The following is a 19,396-nucleotide window of genomic DNA, read 5'->3' on the forward strand; positions in this document are numbered from 1 at the left end:
GTGTGTGTGTGTGCGTGTGTGTTTGCATTTGCATGCGCGCACAAGCACACATGTTATGTCTTTTAACATTAACAAATTTTAATAAAATTAACATCCACGTTTAAAAATCATTAATTTAATTGTTTTGAAATATGAAGATTTTTCTCCTGTTTGTCCCAATAATAATCAGTATCTATTATTGCTAGCTAACTATCTTATCTGCTTTTATTTAACATCTTTCTTTTAGTAGAGGAAGTGTTGCTATAAAATTCTTTATAGATATTTGAGGTTTTTGCCTAATGGAAGTTCATCACACACCAAAGATTGTATTCTCCCACAAAGTTACTTGGAGAATTTGTAGCAAGTAATCTTACAGAAGTATATACCAAAATAAAATAAAAGTATATAGCAATAGTAAAATAAAAGAATGTGACAAGAATGAACACTAAAAATGCACACTGCAGCATGTAGTTAGCCAATTTAACTGAGAAGCATTAGCAAAAAGTGCATAACCAAAATAAAATAAAACAGAAAAAATTTATATTAAAAAATCCAAATCGATAATGTAATTCAAGTACAACTATTATTGAATAGTAGAATTATAACTACTGTTCACAATGAAAACATTCTATTCAGTTATCGGCAGTTCATCACCCCACCCCTGTATTATCAATATAATTTCTTTTCTTTTTTTTATAACAACAGATATTTACAAACACTTAAAAATTTTAGTTATGTGATAAAATATCTGAAATGCTGTCAAACAATTTGTAAAAACTAATACTAAAAGCAACATAAGGTTTCACAGAGTGCAGATTTTTTTTAAATTTAATTTTATCAATTTTCAATTAAAAAATTCCGAGTAGCTGTATTAAGATAGTTTTTTTTTTTTTTCACTTTTTGCACATTGAAATTCCATTGGCATCCAAAAAATATATATATATATATACTTTTAAAAAATTTACAGAATATACTTTTAGTAAATGTTATACTAATTAAGCTAAACATTTACTGTCCATTAAATTTTTAATGTAATGGCATAATGCCTAATGACTCTATCAGTATTACCATATTTATGACTCAGACTCTTCATGGTTCAGGTGAATTATTAGTTTCTATATCATCTTGCAGGTAGTCTGCTTGCCACATTTCATTTTCTACTTCTTTCATGTGATCACAGAAATTTTTCTATTGTGAAACACTTACTGTAGTCAATGCTATGTAATCAACTCCCCATACAAGCATAAAAGTATTAAATTTGCCATGATATGGTAGTAAACAAAGAACGAACAATTATTTTCTCCTTGGCCATTTCATCAATGACAGAAAGTTTAGATTTATGTTTAACTTTGATGCTTCTTCAATAAGAACCTTAAAAACCCAGAAATAGAAATGATTTTATTCTGTCATATTTCAACTGTTCACTCATACACTGTTCATGGGTAATACACTTTTTCTATACTTTCTAATATAAGTGAATTTCACTTTGTTTTATCCTTTATAAAATAAATCATCACAGCATGCCATTTTCCCCACGGAACAAATTTCAAGCAGAGCAATCTTTTGTTTATTTTGAAAAACAAGAGAACTTGTATTAATAGAAATCCTTTTAAAAGTTATTTTTTCTACATCGGGGAGGAGGGAATATGTTGGAATTGGTTAATAGACTGAGTGAAATCAATAAACCAGTCATTTCTTTACTTTCAGTTAACTCACTGTGGTATAAGAGCTTGCCATACTTGTGAAGATGTGTCATCAGCATACCAATATAATGATAGTACAAAAAAAAAATTAAAAACAACTTTATAACATGGAGATGTCTATCACATTTACTACGAATACTACAGAATCAGTTGAAATGTAAGTTTGAAGCAAAGCATATAAAGCTTGTCTTATGAGATACAATATTAAAACAGATTTCTTCATTATAATCAGTTACTTTCACTGCTATGAAGCACTCATAGATTGGATTTCATAGAACAAATTAATTTCACTGCCATCATGGTTACGACCCTCCCAGTAAACCTCCTTTTATACCTGTTTCCAAAATTTTTCCAAAGTCAATGACATCAGCAGATAATATGTCTGATTATGCAGTGGTATTGATAAGGAGAGCTTCATGCACAGTCCACAAATATTAATGTGACATGTTTATTGAGATATAGGCATTCTATAAACAAACACTTCCTACGTAAACAAATTTATAAATTAATCCATAGACACATTTGTTAAGTTAGCACACCACAACAAGTTAGCTGAAAATAATTTTCTGGTTTTAAATTTCACATGATTTATATTAACCAAATCGAAAATAGTCACGGTATAAATTTTAGTTTATGAAACTGTTTATAGTTTTTATAAATTTGTCACTACCACACAAAGTTCAAAATTTTTTTATTACTCCCCATCAGTGGATTGGTCCGGCTGACCCAGTTACTTACCTCATTTCCCATATTTGACATCACTCACTCAGATCTTTATGGATTATAAGATATAAGTAATTCTGGTTATTATTATCTTCCTATGTTGTACTAAACAACTGGATTACTGATACAATTGCAGAAGTGACACACCAGACAAACTGAATCACATTTGAAAAAAATTGAGTTCAGATAAGATGTTTTATCAAATCACTACATTGCTCCCATAAAATAAGTTAACTATGAAAAACTTTATGCTAAATGGTTTAACAACCAACCATTCTACATGCATTCTGAATAAATTCCTACATTTTCAAAACTGAAATTTTTTATTTCCATTTAACACAACACAAACACACACACACTTGCCAAGTCCAGATTATGCCTATACACACACTTGCAGAGTCCAGAGTATGCCTAACACAATGTTTTTAGAACAAAAAAAGGTTATTTATTATTGTTCCACACTGCCTGTCCCAGAGTCTCTTTAGTTCTGATATCGTCTGTCCTTTTAGTTAATCCTCCAAAAAAAGACATTTACCATTTGCTATAAAATTGTTTACGATAGGAAAAAAAGAATTAGAAATAAAAAAAATTTGACCAGATTACTAGCTAGAAGTACAACATTATTTTAAACCGTACTTGCTCCCAAAATAGTAACTAACTATTTTAAATCTGACCAGCAATTGTAAGATATTATATTGTATTTTAGCATATGTTAACTATACAGAATTGTTTTGTTAATATAACAAAATAAAGGGAAAAACAATATTCCTGCATTTTCCTTTAAATGTAACATATTCCTTCATGTTAACATATTTTTCTTGAGCCGATAAAACATAATACAAAACAGCCTGTAACTGGTGTATAATAAATATTTAGTTACAACATTGAAACAGTTCAAACTTAGAAATCTTCTTATGTTGAGTCAAGTTTGCACTGGTGAAAATTATTTTCTGTCTTCTTGAGATGGGAATTTTGAAATCTCATAGTTGCATATCTACATATGTTAACACTTCCTTGATTTTTCTAATAGTACTAAAAGCAAAAAGATACACACGTAGATCATAATCATTGGCAATGGACACCATACATTAGCAACAAGAAGGCCATTCCAAATTCAGACATTGAAAAGCAATACTACCCTTTTTCTTCACCATGCTGGAAGCAACATTATTAACCAACTTTTTTAGCACTCCAGATACTTTTTTCTTCGATTCATTTTTAAATGTAATTTTTTTTTTTTAAATAAATGGGGAAACTTCAGTTTAATGGCTAAATAATTCTGATATTACAAATATAATTTAATTCCTAATCAAGGTACACTGACATTCCGATTCATTGTTAAATTAAAGGTGTGAACTATTTGATACTGTTCAACTGAACTATTTAAATTCACCGGATAATTCTTTACTAACAATAATATCAATCATCAGAAATACTATTAAACATATTAATACCTGAATTTAAACACCTAAATCTCATTTGAACAACATACATCAAATACAAAAATTCCTAAAAGGTACTCACAAGTCAAAATAGAACAGTAACTGCTAACACATTACAATAATTGAAAATAACTTATTTATACAAATAAAATACCTAAAATAATAAAAAATAATTAACGTACCTTAAGTATACCCATACACCGTATGTACAGGTGAAAGGTAAGGGAGTTTCTGGGAAAAAGGATAAGTAATAATATAAAAATGTACAATCCCTAGAGATTTCATATACACTCAATGCAAATCAATAAATACTTACATAAACATAAATTAAACATTTTAATCCACAAAAAATAATTGCAATCGTAGCAAACAATAAAAAAAATAACAAATCTTAGAAATCTTACCCTACCATAACCTTCAAACATAACAAAGACATACAGCACAATAACATTCTAATGCAATATAATGCTATGTAAACATTTATACTAAATACAGACCTGGATATCCTTGTGTTTGTGGAGTAGATCCCCAACTCTGAGGATAACCTTGCATCATACTACCAGGACCCATTGGACCCATTCCACCCATGGGGCCACCCATTTGACCACTTGGAGTGCCCATACCCATGCCCTGCAACATCAAATTAAGGAAAATTAGTACGTTATGAAATGATTAACCTATTGCTGTAATTAAATAATATATAAAAGAAAAAAATATTAAAAAACTTAACATGACAAAACTAGAATACAGAAGGAAATGATTCAAAGAAATGCTCATTAATTAATTAATCTGATGAGCACGCAAGCAGACAACTTAAATTGCTGTTAACTAAATTTACTTTTTTTTATTTTTTTATTGAATTAATGTTTGAATAAAAACAATTCAATGTAAATTTAAGAATTTAACAATTCTTTTTTGGATATAAAGATGTTAACACAAAAATAAGTTTCAAGGTTAACCCTCAATTCAACTACAACAATTTTTAAACCATTGTTATATCTAGGAACATTTCCATCCGTTCAACTTACACATGCTTAAACTTTCCAATACAGGAAATTAATGTTTAAGTTACATTACTTTTACAGAAGTTTATTTAGAAGAATTTCTACATAAACTTCTGTAGTTTTGATCAGTTTTCCCAGTGAGTTATGTTCACAGCAGGCATAGATTTTGAAAGATCCAAGAAGCAACCAACCCTCAAACTTCCCAGAATTTGAATGAGGCACAATATAACCAGTGTTTTATTTTTCTATCACCAAGTACTGTAAGCTGCACTTATTCAGTCAGCCTCGTCGCATCGTGCTATGTGAATCTTCGGTTCTGTTTCTTGTGACTAAACGAACACAGGGCTTGGTGTCATTTGTGACTCTTGGGTAAACTGATACTTGATTACATTAATGAGAAACAGATTTGCATCAAATTTTTTTTTTAACTCTGCAAAACTGCTATGGAAACTAAAAAAATATAATATAAGCACATTTTGGCACAAATATAAACTGAAACTAACCAAATGTAATATAAGAACATTTTGGACCAAATATAAACATATTTTTATTATTACAAGCATTTTAAAAATAGTGTGTCCATTGTTACTTTTCAGTTACAGTATCAATATTGTATACGATTCAGAGAATGTAGACCCCCCCTACTGCAGCAACTCTATCCCCTACAGCTACACGTTACTATGTGCCAGATCACATTCCACAAGCTTAGACAAGTTGTCTTCATACAAGATGAATTGTTACTAACAAGGTAATCTCTCCTACTCCTTAATTTACACAACTTCCTCCTATTTCCAAAACTAAAACAAAAGAATGACAATTTTTGGATAACACAGATATCCAGTATGAATTGCAGAAGATAATATATACCCCAATTAGAGATGGCTTCAAGAAGCATTTCTAATCGTAAAAAAAAAGGATCATACGATCTATATAGAAGGAACTACTCTACTACCTTGTAATTAAGCAAGTAGTTTTTTAAACATTTTCTTTATACAGTAAATTTAGGAACTTTTACATAGTTTTTTTGTAACTTGTAGAATAAAATCCCCAACTGCCAAAACTATTAACAAGATATAACTATGGATATTACACTAACTAGAGTAAAATAAATCACTTTTAACCACTCAATGGAAAGTTAAAAATTGTTTCTTTTACAAATAATTTGGTTTTTATCAAAATTTTAATCAAACAAAAAGACCAACATTCAACATATAACCATAAAAAAGAATAATAAAGATTGGGAATTGTATTGTCATGAAGAAAATGATATTGTAAACTATGAGGAGTCTAGGTTTACACTATAGTAAACCCAATTAAATATAAAATTCATTACAATAAAAAATTAATATGTAGAATTCAAAAAATCAGAATGATAATTCCATTTAAATGTTTTAGATAAAATATTATAAAAAAAGACAATCGATTAAGATGTACTTTAAAAAAAAAAAAATTGTACCAAAAATCAATATGATGCGAATTCTATGTATTTTATTCATTAAGAACTCAAGTTCTCTTTCATTAGCCAAACTACTTTATTCAAATGAAAATTTCCAATGTTTTTTTTTTTAAAAAAGTGTGCACTATTTGCCTGCTGAACAGTCTACTGGAAACAGTAAATATGTAGAGCTTAAAAGATAACAGAAAGCAGGCTGTATAAATAAAATCATAACACAAAATACCCAGTGCATTCAGTTATTTATAGACACAACCTACTTCATGAAAGGCATGTTTCTGATTAATCTGAATGACATTACTTAAGAGACATTCTTCACTCTTTACTACTAACAGCATCTCACTGCTTCATACATAGGACAATAATGCAAAAATATAAATGTAATTATATTATTAATACAATACTACTACTGTTTTAAAGGAACAATACAGTAAAGTCTTTTTTTTTAATTGTGCTTATAAAAGTATGTACTACTGATTGATATTTTGGATATGGATATGTTATGACAAATTACTAGTGAAAAGTCTTTATATATCAAAAACACAAATGCTTTTCTCACACTCATAAAATTTGTTTGAAATTTTTTCAATTTACACTGTAGCTAAGCCTACCTCATTATTTAACAGGTATACGTATAACCAGATTCAAAGCAGATCTTAAAAAACAGAAGATACAACACTATCGTTATAATTGACACTTATAATTATAATTATGCAATTATTCATAAATTATGATATAAATATTTTTATATAATATATACAGTTTATATATATATATATATATATATATATATATATATATATATATATATATATTTATAACAGACAATTATATATAACTGTCAGTATATAACATTTGACAGCACATTTCATTTTAATGTATATAACAATGAACAATTTCTCATATAACCAAATTCAATACTAAAATATTTAAGTTATACTGAAAAAAAATCAATAATATGATTCAAGTGAAGTAAGGAATCTTGAAATGCAACTTTTATGATACATAGATAATAGCCACTATGAGATATAAAACAATTTTTATTTTCAACAAAAGTAAGAAAACTGTATAGTCTAATTTGATCAGAGGCTATACCACATTCTCCAGGTACATGGAAAATTGAATTTTTAACAAAAAAATAAAACTTTCATTGCTTCGCTAAATAAACATAACTAACATTTTTAAAGCATAATAAATCAAGTACACAATAAAACAAAAATTAATAAAAACAAAGAACTATAAATAAAACAAAAAATAACATGGAGCTTGATCGTACATTATAACTCACCCCTCCCATGGTCATGTGACCAGCACCCTGAGGGGGTCCCCACTGATTACTGCCGCTGTTATCACTCATCTTATTTGAATCTCGTGGCTCAGCCTTCTTGATTTCCACCTGTTTAACACGAAGCAATTATCTATAACATAAATTACACTAATTTGAAAGAGAAAGGCGAGTATATAAAAATAAAACTAAAGTATTCATTAAATTTAAATGAACTAAATTAAAATTTAGTTACTGGTTATAAATTAACAAAAAAGTCTAGTAAATAAAGCACAAATAATCACTTAAGCATTAAAACTGTAAGCAGAATGAATTAATAAAATCCCTCTTGTGAATGTAAAAACAATTATATAACTAATCCACATCCTCTTAAAAAAAAAAAAAATGATGTTATGAAACTAAACTGATGTTATGAAAGGTTTTAACTAATCTTAAACAAGTAAATATTCTATTTATAAACATATGCACGTGCGCACACATTTTTGTATTTACGGCTGTATATTTTCCCAAATAGTTAATCCTAATTCCAAAAAAAGTGAAACAGAAAAAACTATAGAAAATTCATCACCTATATAATCCATAAAGCACAGAATATATGTTCAAATTAATGATTACAGTCTGTCTGTCTTTTTACTTTGAATTAATTTGCCCTTTTAGACTGGATTAGTCATATCAAATAATACATACATATATAATTTAAATATAAGCATACAGTACACATTCAATGTGTAAAAGAATAAAGAAACTTGAATAAAACTGTAGCATTAACTTTGTAAAATAGGCACATTTTGCAAACATTTTTAAATACAATTGCATAATTAAACAAAAATTGCCTTACCAACCAATGAACATAGTATCTACACACAAAATTACTCCCATAACATAAACAATAATCAGCAACAAAGAATTTATATTTATCTAAAAGGTTAGTGTTAATACAACCACTGACTTTTCCGTACATAAGTTTTTGTACTAGAATTTTTTTCATGCAGGAATAAAATTCAATAATGTATAAACAAATCCTTGTTTATGTAAAAATTTTCATAAAAATAACTTTGGGAAAATTTTTATTTTAAACAATAACTGAATGCATGCCTTATAATTACCATTCTGCTTAAGTTTTTATCAAAACATGGAAAATATTTAAATTTCATCAATAAAAAATGTGTGCTGCACCAGACATTGTTTATAAATGAAATAAAATTGTTTAATATACAAAGAAAAATTATACTTCCATGAATGAATTATTTATATATATATATATATATATATATATTTAGAGAAAGACATAACTAAAACTTGAATAAAACCTAACTCATGTGTACATTGAGGACAGATTTCTTAGTGTAAAAGGGTATTTTTAACAGTTTTCAGTATTGCATTACCTTTATACAATTCTGTACTTTCTTTATTAACTGAAGCAAGTATATGCATAAGAAAACATTAATAAAAATTATGAAGTCATAAATTTAGTTCACTAAATCTGGCATTAAGTAAAACATAATAATCATGTCAGTAAGAAAATTAACAAAATATTATTTACAGCAAAAACAAGAGTAATTAATTATGTTTGAATATCATCAAATCTGATTATTCAGGTTTCCAAAGGGAAAAGTTAGTATTTCAGGAGATGATTCAATGTCAAAAACGCAAACCTTCCCTCTCCCTCCTTAACAGCTAATTCAAAGAATTTGTAGCATCACTTATCCCTGGGACCAAAAATAAAAGTGTAATATTTCACTAGTAATTCTCAAGACCATACAATTTCCAATACTAAAAAAATATATATATACATTTCAAAAAACATAATACAATATCTATCACTTATTCATTTATATTTTGTTGATTTTTTTAAAACTGATTTGATTTATGTTTTTAATAAAATTAGAATAGTTAAAAAAATTTTAATGTAAATGAATGTGATATGATACTATGTATTGCACATTTGAGGTTTATATAAAATGCAGCTGATGATGCAAATTAAGCACTTCTGCTTATGTGTAACTAAATAAAGCAAGTCATCCTATTTTAATTATTCTGTACTTGGGTTGATCTATTAAATATAAACTACTTAGTATTGGTTTAGAGGATTATGGTTATTAAAAGAATTGATTTAAAAAAAAATATTTGACATTTTTCTCTATAATCGCTTCACACAATACTGTCATTCACTCACAGAACACTTTTATAAGATTTTAATTAATGTTACTTATTACTTCATGATCTATTATTCATCAACTCTCATTTGTTATTTTAAATAATATTCATTCAATAGGCTGCATAGTGTGTGGGGGGGGGCACTGTGTGCATGTAAAAGGCATGTGGTATATATATATATATATATATATATATACCACATGCCTTGTGTGTATATATACACACACACACACACACACACACACACACACACACACACACACACAATGAAAATGATTCAAAGAAACGGGAAATTTAAAAAATTAAATAACGTTAATGAAAAATTTTTTTTAGAAAATGAATTTTATTTCATGTAATTGCCATTTTAGGATACATACATTTTAGTTTATTGTTTTTAAAGATGACATCTTGCAAGTGACCTCTTCTACATAAACACGAAGTCTCTTCGTTAAATTGTCCATGGTTTGACCTCACATCTCAACTGGAATTTCCACAATTGCTTCTCAGATCTTTGCCTTCAGTTCTTCTGTTGTAGCAGGTCTACAACAGAAGGTGACCCCACAAAAAGTAATCGCAAGCTGAGAGATCAGGCGATATGAGAGGCCATCTAATGTCACCATTTCGTGAAATGACACGTTGTCCAAACAATCGGCGTATAGCTGCTATCGATATTCATGCAGTATGTGACGTTGCTCAGTCTTGTTGAAACCCGGCTGTGTTAAGAATCGGTGGAAATCTCTTTTGTTGTTCCACAAAAAAGGTTTCAAGCACGGCTACATAACGAGCCGACGTCACTGTAATCGCAAGACCATTGTCATCCTCAAAAAAATAAGGGCCTATAACACCGTAAGATGACATATCACACCACACGGTCACTTTCTGGCTGTGCAACGGACGCTGGTGTAACTGCGTAGGATTTTCTTGTGCCCAGTATCTGAAATTTTGCTTGTTAACAAATCCACTGAGGTGGAAATGCGCTTCGTCTGACATCCACAGTTCGTGAACAAACTCTTCGTTATCATTTTTCTTCTGAAGCATTACATTACAGAATTGTGCTCGCAAAACTGCATCGTTTGGTTTCAGTTCCTGGACGACCTGCAACTTGTATGATTGGAATTGCAAGTCCTTCACTAACATTATTCGAACACTTGAACTATGCAATTGTAAAGATGCTGAGAGACGACAGATTGACCGATGTGGAACTCGTGTGACAGCATCTTGTAAAGCTTGAACATTCTGTGGTGTACGGACGGTTCGCTCACTCACTGGAGGTTTCTTTTTCATTGCCGAACCAGTTTCCTCAAAATTAGATATCCATGTTTTAATTGCATGTGCTGATGGAACACGGTCGTGCGGTCCCAGATTAAAATGACGGCGAAATTCTCTACGCGCTCCCTCCACACTGTCATTGTTTTTGTAAAACGCTTTGATAGCAAATGCACGTTGCACACCACTCCAAGGATCTTTGACAACTAAATGGCAGATTAGATTAGAGAGGCTGGCGCCACTTATCAAGTAGTACTAATCGCCCACAGCTGCCAGCACAACTTTCAAAATTTCCCATTTCTTTGAATCACCCTGTATATATCAATATTACCAAAAGTGAAAACTATAATTAAGTACAGAAAATATTAACCAAGCTAATATGTTGACTGTTTGTCATTTTAATGCCATATCAGAATTTCATTTTAAAAAATGAACACATTTTCATAATAAAGTTATTCCATTAAAACAATCGTCAAAAGAGAATCCATAAGCTAATAGTGCCACTGCAGTTAACTTTGTTCAGTTGAACTAGCAATCGAACACTTTAAATCCATTGTCCTTTACTGCAATACAAACCTACAATTAAAAACTTGATTAAGCTACCTAAATCCTCAACTGTTTGCCCACAAAAGCATAATCACGTATTAAAATCAAAGTTAGATTTATTGAATTAAAGAAGCAACAATGAAATCATCAAAAAGATTCAATAAAACAATCCAACTATTTATTTTTACAAACTGAGCATTTTTATTAGCAATCAGACTAACAATAATTAGTATTAAGATTTATAGATTTAAGTTTATTCAACACATAATCAACTTAATGTTAAGTGCTTAGTGAACATTTTGTTTTGTGTATATAGTTGGACGATTTAAAATTGTGCTAAAAAGCCAAATCTGATAAAGATTTTAAACAAGATCTTTTGGATCAACATGAAGATCCTACATTCCACAAAGAGATCTGCAGGTATACAATTTAAAACAATAACCACTTAAGAGAAACTGAAAGAGATATCCGAAGCATCAGTGAATAATTTATCCATCAATCTGGTTTATCAAGAGTGAATTGCTGTAATTTTTTCTGTTACACTAAAAAGTAACTTTTTCTTTATTAATAAAATTAGTGATACAAAGGATGGAAATCTAGCTGAAAACATTTAAAAAATGAATTGGATTTGTAAATTACAAATGATGACAATAGAAGCATAACATTAAATCTTAACTACTTTCAGTTTGCTATAGAATACAACTCCATTCTGATCTCTGCAAACACGCAATCAATATCATGAGGTGCAATACATATTTTTAAACTATCCAACATGGAATCATAAAAGATCAGAGAAAAAACTATCACAAATGAGGTAATATCCTCCTTAATTACATTTGATTCACATTCAAGAGAATAATAAAGATTTAATCAATTAAAAGTGATAAATGAATTAAATGGTTTTGTTAAACAAAATACTCAACTAAACTTTACAATTATTTATTCTTTCAAATTAGCTCTACAATCCCATATACAAATGCAATATTCACTTACTTTACAAACAGAAAACTTTATTTTTACCAATTTCAAAACAACAATAGCAAGACTACATGGATGGGAGAGAGGCTGCTGCTATTCATAAAAGCTGATTAAAAGTTTATAAAATGACACACTAAACTACAAGAAACTGAGTAGTATATAGATATAAATTTTCCCACTAAGGAATATTAATCTAACAATTAACAGCACACAATTAATACTTATTTTACTAATTAACTTAGTTTGACAGGGTTAACTTAAGTTTGAAAGGGTAACTTTGTTACACAGAGCTAATCATTTAAAAATTTAGCTTTTGAAGTCAGCTAAAATATTTAACTGACTAAAATATTTAAATCTTCTATACATTTATATGCATCATATAATCACTAAATGTTATATGATATGAGTCATATGAGACAAATAGAAGCTAGAATATAGTCAATCTATTGTTTCCACCTTTATTGTACAAATACCACTTAACAAAGAATTATTGAATAAGTATTGTGCATATATAACTAAATACCAGATTAGTCTAGTTTTAAAGTAAAATATAACAAAGCAATATTTTAAGCGATAAATATAACAGAAAACATGTAATGATAATAAATACATTATGTAAATTTTATTTTGTTAATTTTACACAATTTTACTTTGTTGTTCATCTTTTCCCTTTACTTGTTGCCTGTGAATTTTTCCTGAATTTATGTTTGAAAGTTGAACATTCGCACTCTTGTTAAAAGCATTACTTTGGCCCATCACACACCACAACTCCATGCCTATTAAGGAAATGTTCACATCCCTTCATAATCGTGAAATTTTCATTACGGGAAAGGCCTCTCTTACACAAACCTGGTACAAAGCCTATGAGGCTTATGAACCCAACATCAGAAAACACAGCTTTATTTCAACAGTATGGTCAACTGGTTGTTGAGTAGTATTTGATCATCCCTTAGTAATACACCAATACTAGATCAATAAATAACCTTATTTTTAATGCAACACATTCAAGTGACAAGAAAAATATCACATTCATGTTCGTAACATCAATTTAAAGCATAATTTTTTCAAATTCCTGCTAATGACTAGCTCAATAAATACCTCATTTTTTAATGTAAATGATTTAAGTGACAGAAGGATATATAAGTCAATAAAGTTATTTTTTATAAATCCATGCTAATGACCCATCGTTAAAGTCTGTCACGCATGCAATTATAACAGTGATATATATATAGCATTGCACACTTTCATTATATTTTATTATAAAACTTTTTTTTATGAGGATAAATTAAGTCTGAAAATCAACCAGCCTTAAAGCAGATAAAATCATAACTATAGGAAAGATTAAACGTTTGGTTGGTGAATTCAGTGTGAAAAGTTTACTTTACATCAATGATAGTTACAGTCAAAAGAAAGTACATAGTTATAGTTGTTAAATGTTAATAGTATAGTATTATAACTCTCTTGATAAAAGTCTGTTAAAACCACTTGACATCCAATTGACCCATCGTTAAAGTCTGTCACGCATGCAATTATATCAGTGATATATATAGCATTGCACACTTTCATTATATTTTATTATAAAACTTTTTTTTATAAGGATAAATTAAGTCTGAAAATCAACCAGCCTTAAAGCAGATAAAATCATAACTATAGGAAAGATTAAACGTTTGGTTGGTGAATTCAGTGTGAAAAGTTTACTTTACATCAATGATAGTTACAGTCAAAAGAAAGTACATAGTTATAGTTGTTAAATGTTAATAGTATAGTATTATAACTCTCTTGATAAAAGTCTGTTAAAACCACTTGACATCCAATTGCTTTTACAGTTGTCCAATTCACAAAACCAATCACCAGTCTTACCCAGGATTCAGTGTACGATGTTTTACATGTTATCTACAATAATAATCTGTAATGTTACACAGAGTTAGGAAATTCTTAAGAGTGGTAAACTAACATAAGAAAACAAACCTCGTTAATAAAATCACTGTATTATGATTAACATGTAATCCTCTCAGAAAGTTATTACATCTAGATTTCCTCTACCTCAGCTAGGAGCATGCCAATGTCATCTTTAATCCTGTTCTTATGAATTTCATTATTCATATACTCATCAAATGATGTCATCAGGTTAATTTGATGGTTAAATTAAAAACCACTATAGTAGATTACAACACATTGCACTTCCCAATTTCTGTCACAGTTTTTATATCTATTCCTACACTTACAAATTCTAAAAATGGCAAACTTACTCATTGTACCAGTATAATTTGTGTGAAAAACCCATGAAGATTTATGACAATTAATTATTAACTAATTAATTATCAAAATTATTCAAGAATACCATGTTTAATATATTTGTATTTTTTCTTCCATTGAAGTTATAGTTAACTTCAATTTTTTTCTAAAACATCCCTTCCTAACGATAAAAATTTCTAACAGCCAAAAGATCAGTCAAACAGAGTATCTAGTAAACTTAGATAGAGAAGGGTACAACTAATCATCCTTTATTAAAATGATTATTAAAATGTAGAGGTCTAAAAACTTCTAATAAAAAGACACAAGGTATACTCTACTAGAGTTTAAAATGTTTTAATAGATTATCTATCTATCTGGTAGTAAATCTATTAATGATTACATTATCAGACAACAGATAAACGAGCAGCAAAATAACCTCCCAATTTTATAAGCATCATTCTACCACAAGGCGATTTAGATGCTCTATACTTTATAAAATTATAAGATGCTAAGATATCCGCAAGTTAAATGATTTTTATTTCATATTGCATTTAGTGATAAATGCAATCAAGATTTTTAAATTTAATAGCAAGAAACAACACCTAACTCGATTTATTCTAGCTATATAATGCTGAACATAAATCTTGAAGGTGCTGTTTATTGTTAATTAAAACTAATCCTTGCATTTTTCATATTTAAACAAACATGTCTATTCTTTTAAAAGAATACTGTACACCTGAAAAAAAAATTAAAACATTTCGTTCCATGTCAAACTGTATGAAAGAGAATAAAAAAAAATTTTTAAGAATCTAGATTGTCATCATTTAAGTAAAACCTAAAACTTAAAGAAATACAATCGAACTGTGAAATAATCACAAAAACACCTCCAAATTTCCTCAAATTAGAAATTTCAGAAAAGTAACACTGGAAAACACATTACTTAGGTAAGGAGAGAAATGGGTGTGAATTAATCAACATTTAAGATGAAGTTATATCAATAATTTAAATATACCATAAGTAACAAACTTCAGAAATGGTTTACTGTAAAAGTAGAATCAAATTTGAGACCAAAAAGTTTAAATAATCTGGCTGTTTTCATATTACCTAGACATTATGAAGCATTACATGATCAAAAAACTTCTACATATAAAGATATAGCCTAAATAAGCAAAGATAACAGTATAACCAAGATATAATAATATTAACAAAGAATATGAGTGTTAATATTTACATACCTAAAAGGTATGACAATGTAGGTAAATAAAAGTTAAAAAAAACCCTGAGTGTGGTTAAGAAAAAACCTTACACAAAAAAAAATTTTTTTCATAAAATTCTTTTCAATACATACAGTTTGACAAGGAACTTGCAAAGAAAGGCAAATAGTGAAGAGTTTTGGAAATAAGAAGAAGATAAATATTAAAGATAAAGGAATAAGATATAAAATTATAATAAAACATCCCCAAGTGACAGTGTGGACTGGAATGGTTTTGATAATTTTTTTATAATTAGTACCTGTTTGCCACTCAGGTTGACAAAATGCTCCGCAACGCACCTCTCCACAGCTTCTTCATCCTCAAATGACAAAAACCCGAAGCCTAAACAGGGCACCAACCAATCCAAACTGAGAATAGTTCTGTCCTTTTATTCATATTCAATCCGCCGCATTCTGATACTCTGAACGACGGACTCTGCTGCCCAACATGTCCCATCCAGTGTTTGACCTTTACATGACCCCTTCTAAACCCCTTCTATAACGCACTTCAAGATCAATTTCCTCCTAACTTAGGACAACCATCATTTTTTAGTGATATTTCTACATCATTTTCCTTATCTCTCCCCCACAGACAAACCAGATAATATATGATGCGATTTGGCTCGAAATATATAAAGAAAAATTATACAAATTTTATAGGGCACAATCAATTTAACAAGCTCAAAATGATTAAGGGAGAAAAAGCTTTTAAAGTAAATAAATACTATAAATCAATGAGAATTTAGAAGTATCTAAACAAAAATATATATATATGCATGTGCGTGTTTTTGTATACGCATGTACATGTGAGTATATATAGATATATTTTGTGTGTGTGTGTGTGTGTGTGTGTGTGTGTGTGTGTGTGTGTGTGTATATGTGTGTGTGAGGTCAACTTATAATGTACCTTTTTATATATGCTATGGTATGAAACATTCCAAAAACTGTAATAATCATGAGCGTAATAATATGATACAGGTGGACAGTAAAATCTCTCAATGTACGAAATAAAAGGTGAAAAGATATCAATTTTAATAAACTGTAAATACAATATTAAATATATAGTCTTAAAAAAAACTTTGAGCAAACCCAAAAGTTTTAAAATACAGCATTATACAGATAAATGGCGGAAAACAGTAATTATTAAAATTTAACATAACTGCGCTTCAACTTAACACATTATCATTGGCAGCAATTGGCAAGCACAATTATCAAACCTTAAAAAATGATGAATACAACAATGAAAAAAGTTTGAAGTGGGATAAAATTTGTTTAACAATTATTTAAATGTAATCAGAAGAAAGTCATATCAAGACAAAAAAAATACATGAATTTTAAGTAATTTGTAATAAATGAATTCAAAAACTGAAACTGAAACCAGTTTTTATCTTTTATCAAGCAACTTAGCCAAATCACATCGATGAATGATGTTTTAGGGATTTGTAACAATATTTACTATTAAATAAAAATAAAGATATTGATGGCACCTTTTGATGTACAATACTCTGTTAAGAATTTATTTTTATAGTTAATAATTTAAATTAAATTAAAATTAACAGAAGAGCTGCAATGTGAACTTCTAATAATAACCAAAACCAATAAAAAAAGAAAATGCTGGATGTTAAACTTAAGTATATATATATATATATATTATATACATATATGAACACTACATCTACAATATAGAAACAAACTCCCACATCTTAAAAAAAAATTGTCCTTAAAGTATGAACTAACATGGTCAGAGTATAATTAATTTATATGTAAATAGATCACCATTAAATTCCCTTAAAACTAAATAAATTAATAAATGTTATTATAAAAACCAGTAAACCTAAACTGTCTTAAAATGCTACTTATATTATAAAGCCTTAACTAGGAATAATTTAGAAAATAAATTTAATGTAATGGTCAAACACTACAAAGTAAATAATTATCTAATACATACACATTATTTACTTAAATGATTTAACTAAAAAGGACAATATGCTAACTAGAATTCTATTATACCTTATAAGTAACCAGATTTAACGGTATTTATAGTAAAAATAATAACTAAATAAAAGTAACTGAAGGATATATTATTGAATTACTTTCTATACTGACTATCATAAACAAAATAATTTAATTTCCCATAACATAACAAAACCAATCACGCAATAAATTATTTTCCAGTTCATCTTCTAATAATACAAAATATAATGTAAAAATAATAACCTCAATATATTCAGCTATTACAAATTTCCTACTTTAACAATTACATAATTAAATTTAAATTAAGACAAAAGTCTGAAAATTATAAGATAATCATCAAATAAGAATATTCATTAAATGTAATGACATTGAGTTACACATTTAAATATGTTATTTTTTGGGATTAGCAAAATACTACAATTAGTTAACAAAATTAAAAACTCAAGGGATAGTTGTTTGGCAGCAGAGAACACACCCAGAGGAATGGAATGGGGCTGTTTATAATAAATATTAACATGTATAAATTATATTAAACTCATAAGTACCTAAGACAGACACAAACAAATGTTAAATATTTATTTTATAAAACTAAAATTAATCAATTAAACTTAAATTACATACATACACATTATCATACACACATACTGACTAATGTGGGTAGTTACTGCATATTTTATATAATAATCTCATCAAACGTTAACATATATATTATATATACTTCTATAACATACTTTTAAAGTAGTAAGTTCATAAAAAAAAAACTTAATTCACAAAATTGAGAAAAGAAAAACAATGGTAATAATACATACACAAAACTTGAGTTTAACAACTGCGCTTAATTTTTAATGCTAAATACAGCACAGACTAAATCAGTTTCTACAGCAATTGCTCAGTTTTCAAACATTTAATCCGCTTACTGACTTATTTAAATACTGTGAGCTGACTAAGAGAACCCTTGTCATGGGTTTAATTTGCAGTTTACTACATGCTGGTCCCTTTATTTCCTCTAATTTTTGTCAAAGTAATTAAAATATATTTAACATTAAACAAGGCAAAATTTTCAAAATTGCAAAATGCAGAAATAAAACAAAAAAGAACCAGTTTAGACCTTGATTAAATATATACATTTATGTAGAACACCAAAATGTATTTCCACTTTTTTTTCATCTTACACATTTTTTTCAAAATTACACATTTTTCCTCTGACAATTATGAATGATGTAAGTTTTTACAATCTGAAATCCACATTCTCTTTAAATAAGATGTAAATTACTTCATAAAAAATTCTGAGAGCTTCAGCATTCAAAAAAATAAAATATTAATTTTATTTAGTTATTACTAAAAACAAAGCTAGATTATTATATCTGTGCTCTTTTGGTTATTGTTTTCAAGTTAAATA

General features: G+C 28.3%; 1 protein-coding gene across 7 annotated transcripts in view; it reads right to left on the bottom strand.

Moving 5' to 3' along the window:
* The window catches only part of Hrb27C (Heterogeneous nuclear ribonucleoprotein at 27C), a 167,750-nt gene that overhangs the window by 88,300 nt on the left and 60,054 nt on the right, over positions 1 to 19,396 (bottom strand). For 5 of the 7 annotated variants that reach the window (XR_012756985.1, XM_075370489.1, XM_075370478.1 and 2 more), the window contains 3 exons: positions 16,284 to 16,366; positions 7,581 to 7,700; positions 4,345 to 4,477 (listed from right to left, as the gene is read on the bottom strand). Coding sequence is in view for 6 of the 7 variants with exons in the window: in XM_075370489.1 (XP_075226604.1) it covers positions 4,345 to 4,477; positions 7,581 to 7,700; positions 16,284 to 16,366 (336 nt within the window). In the remaining variant the exon portion in view is untranslated. The remainder of the gene's footprint in view (positions 1 to 4,344; positions 4,478 to 7,580; positions 7,701 to 16,283; positions 16,367 to 19,396) is intronic. The other 2 variants (XM_075370499.1, XM_075370469.1) reach the window with 1 other exon arrangement.

This window comes from Lycorma delicatula, chromosome 1 (genome assembly GCF_047948215.1).
Source record: "Lycorma delicatula isolate Av1 chromosome 1, ASM4794821v1, whole genome shotgun sequence".
Classification (NCBI taxonomy): Eukaryota; Metazoa; Arthropoda; class Insecta; order Hemiptera; family Fulgoridae; genus Lycorma; species Lycorma delicatula.